Consider the following 18,298-nt stretch of genomic DNA (forward strand, 5'->3'; position numbering starts at 1 on the left):
ATTGCAGTGTGGCTGTCCTAAAAACATTCTCTCTTGAAACTCCTTTTGGTTCTGGGAAACTGCCAGCCGGGGACTCTGGGCCACTGGAAGAATAACAATCTGCTCAGCACAAACACATTTTGTACACACACACACACACACACTTTGTTCAAGATTATGGTCAAGTGTACGGACTGTGATACTTGAGTGTGCACACTGACGTTTCCTTTAGAGCAGCAGTTTTTGCTACATAAGCAGGACCTTTCTCTGACCTTGGAAACTGCATGCGTCCTGTCAGGAGAACAACACAGCGACGACTCACGAGTGTGAAAAACAAACGGGTTGTTTTGAATGAAGGTGGTTTCTTTGGTCTTGGCTGTCATTGGATATGAATGGTACGTGATAATGTCACTACTGATGGGTGTAATAAAGCATGTATGTGTTTCTTTTTTTTAAAAAAAAACATGCTGGATAATGTAAACTATATTGACAAAAGTATTGGGTCACCTGCTAACAGCTTTATGGGAAGGCTTTCCACAAGATTTTGGAGGGTTTCTGTGGGAATTTTTGACCATTCGTGCAGTGGACCGTTTGTGAGGTGAAGTTCTTCTACACCATCATCCAACTATGTCTTTATGACCTTTGCTTTGCGCACAGTCCTGTTGGAATAGAAAAGGGCCTTCCCCAAACTGTTGCCACAACGTTGGAAGCATAACATTGTCCATAATGTTTTGGCGTGTTGAAACATTAACATTTCCCTTCACTGGAAGTAAAGGGTCCAACCAGTTCCCAGTTAGAGTTTGACCAACACAAGGTGAGAATGGGGTGAATCAAAGGTCCTCAGCCAGTTACAGATACTGTTATTTATTTATCTTTTTTTGTCACGTTATCATCCAAATGAGACAAAAGGTTTAAATGAATAGTTTACCGTAGTTAGATACCACTCCAACATCTGCACTGAAAATATGAAGCTACAGCCAACAGACAATTAGCATAGCTTACTAAACAGTCTGGAAACAGCTACCTTCATTCCATCAGAGCGTTGAATTTTAAAAAACCTAAATGTCTGGATATTGCAAACATGATTTGAATATAAGATTGTTCAGCATTGCTTTGCTATTAACTTGTTGACCCAGCATTAGCTTTACACAAACACAGACAGACAGACAGGCTAACACAAAGCAGAGCCTGAACTCAGACCTGACTGTGTATCATCATCCCACTCGTAATTTGTAAGGTAAATTACCAGCTCCAGGAAAGTTGACACCATTGTCAAATGAGGTTAATACGTTGATTTGTTTAACAATAATCAAACTTTTATTGGTTTTTACATTGTCAAACTAAAGGCAACACTAGAAAACAAGGCACAAAATAAAAGGTTTGAGAGGGGGAAAAAAGGACACAAAAGAAGCACAAAACATGTCAAGGGGGCATTGTGGCACTTGCAAGTGTCTACATATGGCTGTGTGTTTCAAAATGAGGTGTGAGCAAAGCAAAAAAAAAAAAAAAATCGTACCTACAGGACTGATGGCCTCTTACACAAAAGGTGAAATATATGACACTACAGTGTGTGCATGTGACAAAAAAGCTTGGAAACTTGCTTGACAACTTGTCACTAGCAAATGCTCTGTGGGTTTGATCACGAAGTTCAGGCTGAGCGTGACAAAACAGACATTTTAAGCAGAATACGACAGAAAACCATTTCACAGGGTTGTGAAAGTGATGAATCCCATTGATACTTAATAGGTTTAGTTAGTTTACAATCTACAACTGTGTATATATGGATATTAACTGAATAAGGCACTTTTCCTTAGGAGGTGCACAGACTGAGTTAGTAACTTGCAGGAGGAGCTGCAGAGAGGCAACACAATGGACAATTATTGGCATCCATGGATACCAGAGGTGTTTGGACACACTGCAATGTCAGCATGTGATGCTGTGTTCTTAAGGAATGCAGCTACCAAGTCAACAGCTCTCTGACTGGATTGAGTGGTCACACAGCTCAGCATTCTGCAGCTGTGAATAAAACTAAAGTATTTCTGTAAATTTGGGGTGAAGGCGCTCCGCATGCAGAGAATGTACAAATGGGTGCAGCTAAGGCAAAAACTCTGTAGCCTACTTGCCATAGTTGGGTCTTTGGGCTGTAGCCTAATGCCACCAGGTGACCAGGTTAAAAGGCGTGTTAATGGTGAGCAGCAGAAAACATGTAATCCTAACTTATGAACGGCAAAACAAAAAGAAAAAACAACTTCTGCAGTGATGGATTTCTTACCGTTCATGGTCACACAAAACATATGATGTGATTATTCATCCATTATCTATTAATATTCAAGTCTGAATATTTATACAAGCATCTTAGTTTTTCGGCTGAATCATGAAAACATTTACAAAGACAAAGTTACAAAACAAAGCTCGTCAGTGCAATGCTTAATTTCCATGCCAAAACTGAGGACTTTGGCTTAATGCACACTGTTACTCAAGGCATTCTTTCAGCTAGCATATGGGCTAATCACAAATAATCAAGTGGTTTTTAAGTGGGTCTAAAAATCCTTAAGAGCATATGCAACGGGAGGAAAAAAAAAAATCACAACTCCAAGCATCCAGCATGCAATCAACAACAACAAAAGAGGCATTTAACACAACATTCTTGACACTTACAAGCCGCTACAAGCAAAATGTACTGATAAACACTCCTTCATTTTAGCCTTTCCTTAAGTTGAAACCGAGAAGATAAACAAAACCAGGACATGGCTATGTACAGGAGGGATAAAACAGGGGGAGATCACAGTTAGCAGCAAGCTAATTAGAGAACTCGACATGAACTGTAGCACGGCCACTCACTGTTATAGTTATGCACTTCATTCACAATCCTCTCATTTACATAGCAAAGTCAGAAATCAGAGGCGCAATGCTCCTTTAACCAAACAGCACTCACAGGCCAACATTTTTATATTAATACACTCCCTCAAAATCTTTTTTTTTTTTTTTTTTTTTTTTTAAATAAAGCCCAATAATTTTGCCTTTTCTTTAGGAAAAAAACAGGCACTTTCCCCAATCTATAGCACTTAACAGTGGCCCAAAATTTCCTGCCGGCTCATTTTTCACGTTTTGAAATGCAAAAGAATTTACAACCGAGTTCTCAATCAAACAAGTATGTGGGAGGGAACTCTAGAGCAGTATTGGGTGCTACAAAAAGGAGAGCACCTTTAATCCTCAACTGAAGGGAGAAAAAAAAAAAAATCCTTAAATCTAGATCGATCAAGTCTTTCCTTTGAATGACATCTATCTACTGTATTCTGTAACATTAAAATGCTCTTCAGTCCAGCTGGGATCAATATCAGCACCGCGATACCGTTTCTTCCCTAGAAACATAAACTAATGAAAACACTTGCGCGTCAATCAAAAGAAAAGACTCATCCTCCTCCATGTCTCTCTTTAACTTATACTGGACATTAAAGGCACTTCACTGCTATCCCTGTACACATCAAGAAGGTGCATGCCATTTTCTTTATCTCCCCATTTTCTATATTATCTACATTAATAAAACGAATGAATTATTCTTTTTTTCTGAAATATTCTACAATCTTACATTTCGATCCACAGCCCCCTCCACTTTTTATTTATTAATTACTCCACTGAAGGGCCAGCTCGACATTAGCAAAGCGAGTGACTAAGTTTTGATGTCGGTAATGCTGGGAGATTAAAGGATGGGACATGAACTTGTTTCATGATTTATTGCATTGAGCTGCTCTAGTGGCAGTTGTTTATTTTAATTTTTTTTTTTTTTTTTTAAATTCTTATAATTCGCATCAGATGAAAAATTTTCCCGGAAAGTCAACAGCAGAAAACGCACAGCACTCCTAAATGCCAAGGGAGCGACCTAAAATAAGACTGTTCTGTCTGACGTCAGATGATTGGGCGTTGCTTTTACTCCTTTGCAGTGTAAGTAACCCCACCTCTTTAACATCATCTACTATGAACACATATACATGATAGAGCGGCATGGGGGAGAAGGAACCTGCCCACAATTCAACAGGCTAAAAGCAATACTGAATCATCTCAATCGTCACATTTAAAGAATAGCTGTGAACTCAAACAGTGTTTCCAAATCACGACAAAAAAAACCCAAGATGTAAATCCTACCAGTTAGCAGCTGTACTACTCCCAAGCATCAACAGGAAAGCTCCTTTAAATACATGAGTAATCCTTCAACTCTCGAGTGGTGTATTTAAATTGAGGAATCACAAGCTGTCAAGGAAGATGGTTTTTGCAGAGTGACTAATGGCAGGAGGTGGGAGTAGCACCGGATGACGTGATCCACATGCTCAAGGCTTAAACGCCATATAACTGGAGATGTGTTTAGGTGTGAAAGGGTGTGAATTATCATCATACATACAGGCCTGCATGAGTGCCTTAGTATTGAGTGCAACAGCAGCACTACTACAGGCCTAAACCCTAAGGGGCACAAACATTAAATATCTAGAAATCCTGCTGGAAAACACTGTTTGAGTCCATGCCGAGTGGGGACTCTTCTCTGGTAGGTTCTAGTTGGTGGGGATAGCTCGAGTCATGCGGATCAGAAAGTGCAGCTGCTTCAAAGGGTGTGGTAGTTGCGGTCCTTGGACTTGCAGAATTTGTAGAGGAAGAATATCACGGCCTGCAGGCCCAGAACGAGAACTATCCCTCCAATGAAGCTTGCAGCGTCAAAGGTGTTCTTGTGAGGTGCAGGGGAAGGGGAAATTGTTGTGGTAGTTGCGTTGGTTCCAGCTGCGATAAAAGAGTAAAGGAAAATGGAGATATTGGAGTTAATCTTGTTAATGGACATTACAGGACTTAAAGGATTTAAAAACTCTCTCGCTCTACAATAATGTCAGATTTTGCCACTTACATGCAGTAGAGGATGGAACAGTAGAAGTGGTGGTGTTACCACTATGAGTGGGGGCAACAGTACTGACAGTTGCATTCTCTGTTGGGGGTCACAGTAAGAACAGATCCATTAGCCTTTACACTGCTTGACTTGACTCAACTTGTTTAAAGCTGTAATCCTTAAGATTTCTACCTGTGTGTCAGTTTACAGTTCAGCCAGATAAACACACATTGTTTTAATAAAGAAGTTTGACAATAGTAATTGCAACCACAATCAGATTTCACTCTGTACCAGGTGAGTAATTTTTCACACAACGCAGTGATGAAAATGACTCCTGTCTTGTTTCGTAGACACTTTTTGATGAACAAACACAGTGAGCCCCAATAGTGGTGACAAATACACTGAGTTTCCAGTGAATGCTTCACAATAAAAGCCATGTGCTTCACCAATTGAAGTCTTTCAATGTGAGGCAGCAGCAGCAGCAGGAAATGTTGGGTTTGCATTAGCAGTAATGTAATGCAGCTCTGATAAGATGTAAAAAGAGTGAACTGTAAGCATTGAGGCTATAGTCAGTGAGATTAAATTAAAACATCAACACTTTCTACAGTATTTCCTCTGAATCCCTTGTGGAAGCAAAAGGCAATCAGAGTCCAGCCAGGGAGTGGCGGACTCCGCCACCAGCAATTAAAGCTACTTCATAGAGGTCACTCCAGTAGAAGATGCACTGAATGGCTATTGCTATCAAAACAAATTTTGATTTCATGAAATTCTTAAGGATTACAACTTTAAGAGAAATCAATAAAACTATTAACAAGACCACTCCAAACCTTATATACTGGACAACAAAGACTACAGCAGAGATTAGCAGAGGTTTTTCAGGACTGGTTACCTGAGGTGCTGTTAGAGGTGGCGGTGACAACAGGGGCAGGGGAGACTGTAATGGGAGAGGGAGTAGTTGCGGAGGCAGTTGAAGCCAAGGCTGCTGTGGGATCAACTGGGCAGGGAACCAACACCAAGACAGGAGGGGAAGCAAGACAAAACCACCCAAAAGAACAAGAACATTTTAAACAACGCCCCTTCATCATATCTTTTAGGAAGGTGAATACAGTGCTGTACAGATAGCCAAGTCTCGGGGACACAAACAAAGACGACAGATGAGCAACAGACCCAAAGTGTTAAGGCTGATCATTAACTGACACCTTAGTTAAATCATAAATAGACCCAAATAGAATCTGCAGAAAATTGATTAAAAGAGAAAGAGAATGTTCATTTTCTGGTCTGATATTAGGAGGCACTACACTGTTAGACTTACCTGAGCAGCTAGCATTGATGCAGGTCTCGTTGCCTGCCATAAGAGTCATGTTGTGACAGCCAAAAGATGCTGAAAAAGATAAAAGTATCATGAATTAAGTGTCTGATTGACTGAGCAATATCCAGTTATCTCACAGAGGTCTCATTACACAGCCATATTAACACCACAACATCATCGCTGTGTGTGCCCTAAACATTATGGCCTACACTATTGATCTCAATGATTTTCATAATTCATGCTCAAATTTCGTGCTCGCTTAGAGCGCAGCTGCATCTGATGATTGCTCACTCTCTCTCACACACACATAAATAGCTAAGCAACATGATATACAGAGGGGCAATTCTCTTTTCTTATCTCCTCCACAGGAAGGTCAGAGCAGTTGCTCACACAAGCCCACATCCTGCAGTTGGGAGGATTGTGTTGCTTCCATCCTGCTGCACCCCTCATTACACTTGTTTATGTTGGACACGTCTGAAACCTGTTTTGTTTTTACTTTTTACCAAATCAGCACTGCATCTGCCAATACCGATTTAGTTAAAATACTGATAATTGAAAGAAAATAAATACATAAACCTGAAGTGCGGAACTTTTGTCTCCCCCTTCTGGCAGGTTTAAGACTGGTGGTGTAATAATTATTTATATCATATACTTAAGTAAAAGTAGCATACTAAAAGTAGTGTCATGCAATGCAATGTCAAAGCAAACGATTACGAGTAAAAGTACTGCATCCAAAATATTACCAACTTAAATCTATGCAAGCAACATCAATAAAATGCATGCTCATGTTTAATCACGTAAAATCATTGTAATGTTGTGGCAGGTCTAAGTTACTCTTAATTCAATTGGTCACACTGCATTATATTTTATAAAATGACAATACATTTAGTATGTGAAATGTTCTGCAAAGTAATTAATAATTAAAATGTCAAATAAATCTAATTCCTTCTGAAATATAGTGGAGTATAAAACACCAGAAATGTGTAAATTTAAAGTACCTCAAAATTGTACTTCTGTACAGCACCTGAGTGAATATACTTAATTAATTTAAATTCACCCCTGCTTAAGACTGAAGACATTTCTATTTGTTAATTCTACATTCAGCTTGCTAAGTCTTAGTTTGCTCATTTGGGTCAGGGGAGTCTGAACTTTCACCCCTTGGAGGGCCAAATCCATGAAACAAAAGCACTTATTTGATTATGTTGTAAAGGTGCAAAAAGATACCAGGATGCCTTAACTGACTGACTTCCTGAACAATGTGTCACTCTGTCCGCCTTTCTGAAACTATGAAAAATTATAAATAATTACGAATCCTACATAATCATGTATTTTTATCCCATACAAAATAGCATATATTTTAATTTTTAAATTATTTGTTTTATGCTAAAAACACCTGGCAGACCAAACTGAACCTTATGGCGGACCAACTTTGGCCAACGAGCCCCAGTTTGGCCAGCTGTGATCTGGGTGTGCTCTCTTTATTGTAAAATTGGATTACTAATTAACCGTGACGGAAAGGGACTTTGCCCTGCCGTGTAAGTCTTTCCTGTCCAAAATATCTGACAAGAACTCAACACAGTCGGACACAGACATGATTCAGCTATTTACCCGTTTACCAAAGGAACACAATTTTACTAATTCACAAACACGATCAATCAGCTCTAGCAAGACGAAGTTCGATATGTTAAACAACCGTGAGCCGATCAATTTGTGTTAGTTTCTTCAGCGCGTCATGACTCACACCACAGTGTGATTCTTTTCATGCCCCGTATGATATTTACTTTCCTGTTGTTGTTCAGCACAGATACGCTCACATCAGACATGTGAACATGTACAGGAAATGATATCATCAGTTGAGTACAAACTCCCTTCAAAAAAAAGTTGTATCTTTAAGAGCAAATATAGGATTCTGAATGCTTGCGGAGTTAAAATAATTAAAAAAATATATTTTGTGTTAGTGCTGAAATTTTGACACTATGACTCTGCAACTATTTTGATAAATGATGATGATGATGTCATTTCTCCTCCCAAAAATCCCCCAAAATTACTGGTTCCTACTTCTAAACTATGAGGAGTTGACACTGTTTTGTTATATGTGACTGTAAATATCCATCTTTAGTCTAGAACATACTGGCAGCTGAACAACCAGGATCCAACTTGGAACTCAGTGGACATGGACACAATAATGAAAATAGTACAAACCGTATAGAAATATCCATCATGGCTGCACTTTGCCGTCACTCGACTCAGCCCTGCCCGTTTTACAGGTCCTGAGATTAAACATCTCAAGTAATACAGAAGAGATGTATATAATGCCCACAAAGGTTAAATAAAGTGACAGGCAAGGCTGGTGACCTCCTCAGTGCGTCATAAAAATCACTCTTGAATTAGTTCATATGTGGGCATTATTCTTCCTGGAATACAGGAACATCATAAAGGGAAATGTGTCTACTTGGTGTCATGCACCTGGTGCTGTAAATTGCCTTCCGACAAATTCCTTGCTTGTTATACTATAATCCACAGCAACCGAACCTAATGACTCCCACCAGATGGCTCTCCATAAATTACAAAATTACAGACACAACAATTTAACAGTAAGTCTGCGGCCATTGTCGAAAGCATCTTTTGGCTTTCTCCAAATAGGGTCAAGAATGACTCACAAGCCTGCGTTACATTTTCCACAGCTCACAGGCCTGTATTTTGCGGTATTTGTATCAGGTTATGCATCTTTTGTGCTTGCCCTGAATCCGAACAACTACTGAATGGCTGTCCCATCATAATTATTAGTTTGTGGAGCCCATGATGTAAAGTTTCTGTCAAGACTCTGTCACTTGGCTTTTGGTCCAATTATGTGGTTATTATTAAAGCCAAGGTTTTATGGGATTTGGTTATTTTGTCAGGTGTTCATTGCAGTCACTGAGCGCCGAGTTGCAACTACTGTTTCTCTTTGCCGATGCAGTTTCTCCATGTTTATGTATGTTTTCACCCTTTCCCAGACTGTTCATTCTCCTGCCTCAAGTGACTGAACAGGAAGCTCAGAAGCGACACATTTCAAATCTAGAAACTGAATGACTCACTGCTTTTCTAACTGTGATTTAGTTATATCAAAGATCAAGACATTTTGAAAGTGTTACCAGCATTATTTATCACATGCGATCCGCATATGTCGAACCACATGGGGGGAGGTTCTTTTTTTCCACCCCCCAGTAGGTCAGAGGGCTGTTATCTTGCAGGCAGCTGTGAACGTTAGGACTGACTCTCACCCTTTTTCAAGATGGTGACATCATCAGTATCACGAGGTACATCCACAGAGGTGTGAATGAAAGCCTCAAGGTCCCATTTTGCCACAGAAAACCAGCCTCTAAAATTAAGAGCATTCAAAAAGCACTGCCACAGGCTACGGCCTGTACTTTGAGGTGCTACAGAGCCTGCGTGTACACGTGTAACGTTTTTGAGCATTTAAACTGTGGGCTGCCGGGATATGTGACTGTGACGCCAAAAGCTTGTTTACACAAAATCCCTAAACCGAAGATAAATCTGGTAATGACAATGTGGTAGGCGTTAGCTTTCTGCAGCTGCGTGGTCATGATGTGCTCAAGCAAAGCCATCTCCACTGACCAGAGCTGACCTTTCTGGGTTTTGCAATCTTCACATCAAATAGGTAATCCATTCTTGAGTTTGTGAAAGGTTTTAGGTCTAGGCTTACTTGGTGTGTGTGTGTGTGTGTGTGTGTGTATGTGTGTGTGTGTGGCAAGCAGTTGTGCCTTCTCATTATGCTGTGCAGTAGGCTGGTGTGAGCTGTTTGTTCCGGTGTCAGAAGTCAGAGTAGAACTAGAACAGACACATTTTCAAACAAAAACAAGCTAAAAACATCAAAACCTCTCTCTGAAACTTTGAGCAGTGACTCACTATTTATTTACAGCAACATCAGAAGAAGGAAAAAAAAACTTCAACTCTTTGTACAGAAAAAAAAAAACAGACCACATAGATTGATACTTAGGAAAGTCAGTACAAAGTCGCTTGGGGACTATCTCTTACAGACGTTGGAGAACAGGTAGATTGTCGTCTAACTTGTCCTGTTCAGCCATTTAATGACTCATTAAGTAATGTAGCATTACAGGGTCATTTGACATGCAGAGACAAAGCAAAGGGAGGGTGTGGGATTTTCAAATCTCTTGACAGCCTCAAAGCCTCACAGCTTCTCACTGGTGAAGTTGTCAAACAGGTCAGCTCCCCTGAGAGGTAAAATACCTATCTGTGTCCTACTAAAGTGAACTGTAGCTTACTGATTTTTTTTTTTTTTTTGTCATGCTAGACCAATGAGTAACAAGTTTAAGATTACACACAAAACAGTATCTTCCATTCTTTGAACCTAACTGAAACATAAGACGAGATCACAGCGTACTCTTGCTGAACTGTTCCTGAAGCATATATTTATGAGAATGACAAGGCAAAAGAAACGTATCCGCACACTCCTTCCTCTCACTCGTGCCTCGATCCCCCTCCTTCCTTCCATTTCCCAGCGTGGGGATACTGCAGGCTTCCTGGCACACATCCTCTCACTTCCTGTCCTGTCCGTCTTCCTCACAATCACCACAGACCTGCGTGTGCCTCACTGCACATACTGAACTCTTGAGATTTGGTCAATAATCACAATACTCAGGTTGACATTTTGGCCTACTTCTACTGCAGCCTCTGCCTCACCAAACACTGTGTTTTATAGCCACTAATCACAAGGCTTTATTAAACTGTTTTTATTCATATCTGCTTTAATGAAACTGTGTGACAAACCCACAGTTTCAAAGAACAAGAATACGTTAACTGGTCTATGCGTTAACTGTAAAACCTGCGACCTTATTTCCTGCGCACACTGAATTGAAAGCCACTGACTGACACAGGAAATATGTCATGTAATTTTGCTATGACAGCTCCTTTTTACTGAATGATGCACGTTTCCAATCACAACCAGCAGATTTCCAAATTAGGATGAAGAACAAACTACTGCAGCATATTTCTCCACATGGCCTCTCTGTGGTGCACAACTCAGGCAGATTTTTCACATTTGCAGCTATCATGTTTAGACAGATATTTTGTTAATGCAAAGAAATTGTAGAACGGCGATAAAGATATGCAGATAAAACCACATTAAGAACTAAGGTGAGACATTCGATTCTAAGAGAAAGCAACTAGCTTTGCCCCCTCGGCCGTGGAGCTTATTCAATCAATCACCCACACAACTTAGCCCCACCTATGCCCCTCGCCCTATGGCGCTGTGTGCAAATTAATTTACTACCAAACCAGCCTGTCCAGATCCACAGCACTGGTTCGTGTTGACAGTTACGATACAGCTCAGGCTTTCTGGTAAATGGTATGACATCATTGAAAAGTCAGCATCCACTGCGCTGCATTCTCTTCATACACAGGAATTATGTGTCCAATCAGTTCAGCCATCTGGACAATTTAAGACACACAAAGACCAACCTGTGCCTCTCGACACACAACCTGGACAGATACTCACATGTGCAATTAAGCCACTGGCAGTCACTGGTGGCTCCACATGAATCACACGACAGTCCGGTGCATCCTTCTGCAAAGAAGTCATAAATCACATTTTATTCAAGGTAGTTTTTAATAAGGTAACTTCCTTCATGTGACACAAAATGAAACTGCAGCTGTCCAGATGAAACTGTGCTGCTAAAATGGGGGTCCAACTTTCAAAAACAATGTGAAATCTCTTAGCACAAACAAACAAACACAACAGGGCATTACAATGTAATGAATCTTAGAGAGCCTTTAAGGCAAGGCTGTTGCGTAACAAGCCGATCAGGTCCCGGACACCTGAACAAGTGGATCCGACCAGTCCGGTTCCTGCTTACACAATTCAGCCCCGTGTCCTCTCATAAGTCAAATTACGAGAGAAACATTACAGTTACACAATTCTAATTTAATTATCTTGTCACAGAGCTTGCTAGCAGGCTAAAGCGTTAGCTGGTCCTGAGAACTTGAGTCCCACTCGCCAGCGTGGACATAAAACTGACAAGTTTGCCAGAAGGATATTTTGATTATGTATTTATTTATGGTAAACCAAAACAAAGATGAGTGACAACTGCCAAACTATGAGCCTTGGCATCCAACGGGCCCTGCGGGGACCCAAAAATGGAGGCACAGAGTCAGATTAAAATCAGCTAACTGAGGATGTCTTAACCGCGCTAAGGAGGTAACCTACACGGCAGGCTGCAGCTAACCGCTAGCTCAGCACTGAGAGGTCGCAAAAACTTACCTGAGTATGTCGCGGCTGATGCGCCAATAAGACCGACAACTACAGTGAAAAACACCACCCTCAAGTACATGACTGCGGCTAACTTAATGCTCCGGTCGGGGCGACAAGGGGGAAACGTATCTGCGGAGAGAAACGTCGAGAATGACTTCGGAGATTTCACAGCTTCCTCCCGTCTTGCGCTTCTGGCCGATGCTGTTTCTGCTCCGTAGCTCCTCACTTCCTATTTGACAGGTCATGTGGCACTTTTAGATGGGAGGGGTGAGAAAAGCCGAGTGTACGTGAGCAGGAACGAGGGAAAAGGCAGGGGTTTCAGTCTTTCTTTCTGTCTTTCTTTTTTCTGTCATTATGTGTTTGTCAAACCACCGGGTTTCACTTCTGCTCAACTGAGCCACCTGAGACGCCGCTCAAAAATACCTGACAAAAAGTACACCTGGAACGGGAAGCACTGACGCTGAAACGCTGAAAATAACGTCCTGACACATGGCCTCCTATTGCACTGTCCATCCTACGTAGTGATCATTATACTCATGTTTTATGGTCATATTTTAGGGAATACTATTGCATTATCACCGAGTGGAAAAATGTTAGGAGCTTCCAGACGTGTGAGTCATTTGTTCCAATGGAATAAAATTCAGCGAAACAAAATGACACTTCAGTATAATTAGCAGGCTATGAGTTTAAGATAAGATAAGATGAAGTTCATTGATCCCACAGTGGGGAAATTCACTTCGACATGGCAGGGCCCATCGAAGGCCACCATGTCATTCTGATTTATGTGTCACACTTTCAATACTTAAACTGATTTATTGGCACAACAGAAAAGATAAATGAGTTGACCAGCCAGAGCCTACATTATATTAAAGACAAGTATTTTCAGTTCCTCCCACCTTACTTTCAGCTTTGTGTTTGAATTTCAGTACTCACACAGGTTTCCTCTGGGCTGCTTTAAAATGAGTGGTTATTACAATTATTGTTGATTCCAGCTGTAAGTATTTTGTGAGTACTCTCTAAAAACTACTGGGTTGAAAACAACCCAAATTGGGTGGTTTCTTACCCAGGTGCTGAGTCACTATTGGACAGCAAACGCGCTGGGTTACAATGACCCAGCAAGATGGGTTGGTAATTTAACCCACCATGTGGGTAGCTTAATCCACCCAGATATTGGGTTATTCTGACAGGGACGTTGGGTTACAGTAACCCAGAAAACGGTTGTGACCTTTTGACCCAATGATGGTTTACATTAACCTTTTTAGTTGGGTTTATTTGACCCATCAATTATGTTGAATTATGTTATGCTCATTTTTTTATATTGCGGGTTATACACATATAAGTTATTTAGAGAAGCAAACAAGTTTAAAGAATATAATAGACAATTTTGAACAAATTACTCACTTAGTACTTCATCATCATCATCACTCATGTAGTACATCTATCACTACTATTTATTTTTACGTTTTTTTCAGGAGCCAAAACATTAGAAATGTACTCTCTACTAATGACATGTAATGAAGAAATAGAATTTAAATACATTTATTTAAAATGGGAAAAATGCACAAAAAGTTGAAAAAACATGTACAAGAAAAAATTTAATTATTATGTAATTATATACAAGAACAATAATTATGTACAAGAACAAATAGTTAAAAATACATAACAGAATGAACAATTCAACTACACCATAAACCTGGGGACCCAGTTCAGTTTCCGCCTGCTCTCATCCCTCAAATATTCAACCATGTTGATGCCAACCTGCAATACAAGAGCAATCAAAATGACAAAAAACAATGTATTCAATGTTAAAACAAAGCAACAAAATATGACATTATTTTCTAAAGTTTCTAAATATCACTTACAGGTTGAAGGTCAATAAAGGCCTTCAAGGCTTCAGAGACAGTGGGCTGCATCATTTTTTTGCCCATTTTGAAGGCTTGTGGGGGCAAAAGGTTGGGTAGCAGCCTCAAGGCCTTGTATCCCTTGTGTGTAGCCTTTGACCCAGCACCTGGGTTGGACTTGACTTTATGATCACAATACTCCAGGTTGAAATATGCCACAGCTCTGTATATGGGTGATGTAGTGTGACATGGTGTGAGAACAACAACCTCATCCCCAACACGGGCAAGACCAGGGAGATGATAGTGGACATGAGGAAGGAAAGGAGCCCTCATCAGCCACTACTCCTTACTCTCCTACTCCTTAAAGAATTCTGATTCTGATTCCTCTACCTGAATTTTCCGGTTGCACTGTGCCTAGAGCCCATTTCAACAATGTTTTGTCAGCAGCCAGTGCTTTGTGGGCATTTATGAAAAGTTCACTAACGGAATATAAATTATTAAATATTAGCACTTACATAACTCTTTAACTCAGTATTTGCTAGGTTGTTGAAAGTGTCTTTTTATCAGCAACATTTACCAAATGAAAGCTAGACAAAGCCAAAACGATTTCTTTAAATACTGTGTACAACCAGTACACAGACACAGGAGTTGCACATGTGCTAATTTTTTAGACTGGTATTTCACTCTCAAAGAATTTGTTCAGTTCACAATTTTCAGTATACAAAAAACATTTTTATTTTATTTTTGAAATGCTTCTTGAGATGATGACCTTAAAATGCTCAGTGAGGTAACCCAGTATTTAAGCTACCGGCAGTAAAGTGACCCAGACAGTGGGTAGAATACCATGTTGGAGGTTGAGTTCCAAACCACCAACCATGCAGCTGGGTTATAGAAAATAACCCAGCATGGGCTAATATAACCCAATAAATGGTCAAACTGTCACAACCCAGTAATTGGGTGTAGAAATAACCCAGCATTTTCTCTCCCACAAACACAGGTTATTTTATGAGGAACCCCTGAAGAATGATGAAAAACTGGTTGATAAGGACACAAAAAACACAAAGACACAAGATGTGTAAGTCAAATGTCATCTTATGTGTATATTTTCTACATGAAAAACATTGGGAGGGGTTTTTAAAAGACATCAACAACTAATGTATAGAGGCTAAAACTTAAAAACTCCACAATCTGTAACTTTACACTCATACTTGGGCCTTTCATTGCAAGTCGGAGCCTCTTCTAATGTGCTGAGGACGTCGACACCCTCTACCACTTGACTAGAATGGAAAATAAAGACATTAAGCTTGAACAAAACTGTATAAGAGATATGAGATAAAAAAAAAAAAAAAGTCAGATTAAGTCATACAAACCCAAAGGCAACGTAGGTCCTGTCCATCCAGGGTGATGGCTGTAGGGTGATGTAGAATTGGGAGCCATTGCTGTGGCGACCCTTATTGGCCATTCCTAGAATGCCCCGTTTAGCGTGGGACACGGCAAAGCTCTCATCTAAAAGGAGGAAGGACATGTGTGACAGACAGTGCAAGTAAACCCACAAATCCACGCGTATGCACAGTGCTTTGCCTTGGTGATACTTTAAATGTCTTGAGCTGTTTGTAACTTCTTTACCCTCAAAGGTTGATCCATAGATTGACTCCCCTCCATTACCTTTGCTTCCTGGAGAAATATCTGCCAAATTGAAAGATGCGGTTGGTTAACCACACTATTTTGATTCACTTCCTCAGTCTAATGATATCAAACAGTTGTGCAATGAAAAACAACCAGTAATGTGGAAGTGAATGTGGAAGGAAGTTGGAGGTGTTCACTTCTTTTTCCGCTAATTGTAAATAGCAGGATCAGATAAGTGGCGGAAAAATTATATCACTCAACTGCAGCCAATGTAGAATTTAAGAGCAGAAAAAAGATAACATTTAAATCCATTCTCATCCTGACCACAAGCCCACATGTAGCTAGCTCACATCCCCATACTGCACACTGGTGACTTATTGATATAGCTTTCATCTTTGCAGACACCATATATGTATCATGTGTAAATACTAAAGTTAAGTGGAAGTTTGTGCATTTCTATTGTAATTGTATTTAATTTCTGTGTGAAAACCAATTAAATTTCATTAACATTGTTACAGGACTGGTGTGGTGGACCGTACCTCCTCCTTGCACCCAGCCGTTGGGGACCACACGATGAAACAGAGAGCCCTTGTAGCAAAGTGTGAGGCCTCTCTGTGACAGGCCTCGCTCTCCTGTGCACAGAGCCTTGAAGTTCTCTGATGTCTTTGGACAAACATCTGAGAACAGCTGAGGGGAGAACAATGTACACTGTGAACGTGATGCTGTTGAGCAAAGGTCATCCAGTTTTTTATATCGGCAATTTCAATTTATATCAGTGTTCTGTCAAATTTGATTGTGAGGAATGCTTACAAAAGTCAGAGGGTTGAGGTAACTCAGGTGAAAATACATTCATTTTGTGCTTTACAAAATGTCAGAGTCGTCTCACCTCAAATAATAACCTCCCTGCTGCCTCTCCTGCTATCTCAATGTCCATGAAGACAAACTGATGCTATAATAAAAGGACAGAGACGTGTATTCTTTGCATTTAACATTTTCAGATCTGACAAATGTAATTTTAAACAGAGAAATATTAGATAGAAGATACCCAGCCCAAATGGAAAATTAATTTTCCATACACCTCCATGTTTTACCCATGCTTGCTATTTGTGTGACTGTGACTTGCCCCAGTGTTCTGGAGGTGTTTGGTGTAGTAGTCCTCGGTGAGAGCCATATAGAAAGCTTGCGGCCGATTAAAAGTGAAACTCCACTGCTTCTTGGCCCAGCTGGCAAGATCTTTCTCATTACCGAGGAGAAGGCCGTTCAGAAAGCACATCAGGCTGCTGGAGTATTGCCACACTTCACCACGCAGCTCCTTGAATCACAAGTGTTGGGCAAAAAATGTGTGCTGATTCACCATCTTCGAATAAGAAAAACGTCAAACTACAGCAGTATTTTGTTGTGTGGGTGTGTTCAGCTGCATAGTTGAGTTCATACCTTTGCCATCATTATTTATAACAGCATTTTCACCACTCATTTCAAATGATATTATCAGTGTATCAAATATTATCAGATAGTACCTTTACCCAAGTATGGGACAATTTTGTTGTACTTGTACTTGCTTTTATGATCCTTGACACTTTTTCTGTATTGAATGTCAGTCAATATATTGTACTATTTACCCAAAGTTTTAATTATAAATTATTCTTACAGAATAAGATTATGCTAAAACTAAACTATGATCATTTATGAAATACAATGTCCAGCCATATACATGTTAATTAAAATGAACTCCACAGTGACAAGTTGTAATATCATCATTATTAATTTAATATAGTAATAGTAATGTAACAACATAACACCGACAAGGCCATGCTACTTCCTAATGAGTACATTTACTTGATACTTTAAGAGTATTTAAAAGTTTTACTGTAATGAGGTAGTCGTCGGTAGCTGAAGTATAAAATACTGTGCAGAACCTCATCACAGCACTGGCATGTTGGTTCTTTATGAATAGTTTAGATTAAGGGATGACTTACACTTTTCTTGTTGCGAAGATATGTGTGCCAGTCAAATTCAAGAAGTGGTTGAATTTTTGGATCCAAAAATGCCTCGGGAAACTTCTGTTTTAGTCCCTGTTGTGCATAGTCAAAAGTGTCGTTAGAAAAGTGTCGTGAAAACATATGAAATACATGAAACAATGGATCTGTGAAGCTAAAACAAAAAGATTTACCTCGGCAATGCTTTTGGCGACACGGAAGTTATGGTCTTTAATTAAACCTACAATTTCTAACTGCATTTTGGAGCCCATGGCCGAAAAGGATAATCCTTCCCCAAAAACAGAAGGTCCTCAGCCTGTAAACAAGATCTCATATCCATAGCAACAAGCACTTGGAGGCGCTTTAAGATGACGTACATGTTCAAATGTTGGGCTTCGATCAATTTCTTGAGTGTATCCTTTCTTTTCA

At 40.0% G+C, this 18,298-nt stretch overlaps 2 protein-coding genes across 5 annotated transcripts; both read right to left on the minus strand.

Annotated features, from left to right (window-relative positions):
* Nucleotides 1–1,273: 1,273 nt before the first annotated feature.
* Nucleotides 1,274–12,680, minus strand: cd164 (CD164 molecule, sialomucin). Of its 2 annotated transcripts, XM_046372547.1 has the most exons (6): nt 12,436–12,673; nt 11,674–11,742; nt 6,159–6,227; nt 5,736–5,840; nt 4,868–4,945; nt 1,274–4,746 (listed from the first exon to the last, which is right to left on the minus strand). In XM_046372547.1, the coding sequence occupies exons 1-6, from the start codon at nt 12,503–12,505 to the stop codon at nt 4,574–4,576; spliced, it is 564 nt and encodes a 187-aa protein (XP_046228503.1). In that variant the 5' UTR covers nt 12,506–12,673; the 3' UTR covers nt 1,274–4,573. The 2 variants fall into 2 exon arrangements, with proteins under 2 accessions (XP_046228503.1, XP_046228504.1); XM_046372548.1 differs by lacking the exon at nt 5,736–5,840 and having other exon boundaries at nt 12,436–12,680.
* A 2,662-nt stretch (nt 12,681–15,342) lies between these two features.
* ppil6 (peptidylprolyl isomerase (cyclophilin)-like 6) lies at nt 15,343–18,219 on the minus strand. Of its 3 annotated transcripts, none has more exons than XM_046372219.1 (8): nt 18,064–18,219; nt 17,870–17,965; nt 17,017–17,205; nt 16,780–16,842; nt 16,433–16,580; nt 15,933–15,953; nt 15,638–15,773; nt 15,343–15,544 (listed from the first exon to the last, which is right to left on the minus strand). In XM_046372219.1, exons 1-8 carry the CDS (start codon nt 18,139–18,141, stop codon nt 15,433–15,435), a joined length of 843 nt encoding a protein of 280 aa, XP_046228175.1. In that variant the 5' UTR covers nt 18,142–18,219; the 3' UTR covers nt 15,343–15,432. The 3 variants fall into 3 exon arrangements, with proteins under 3 accessions (XP_046228175.1, XP_046228174.1, XP_046228173.1); XM_046372218.1 differs by having other exon boundaries at nt 15,894–15,953; XM_046372217.1 differs by having other exon boundaries at nt 15,638–15,953.
* Between the last annotated feature and the right edge of the window lie 79 nt (nt 18,220–18,298).

Source organism: Scatophagus argus, chromosome 19 (assembly GCF_020382885.2).
Source record: "Scatophagus argus isolate fScaArg1 chromosome 19, fScaArg1.pri, whole genome shotgun sequence".
Classification (NCBI taxonomy): Eukaryota; Metazoa; Chordata; class Actinopteri; family Scatophagidae; genus Scatophagus; species Scatophagus argus.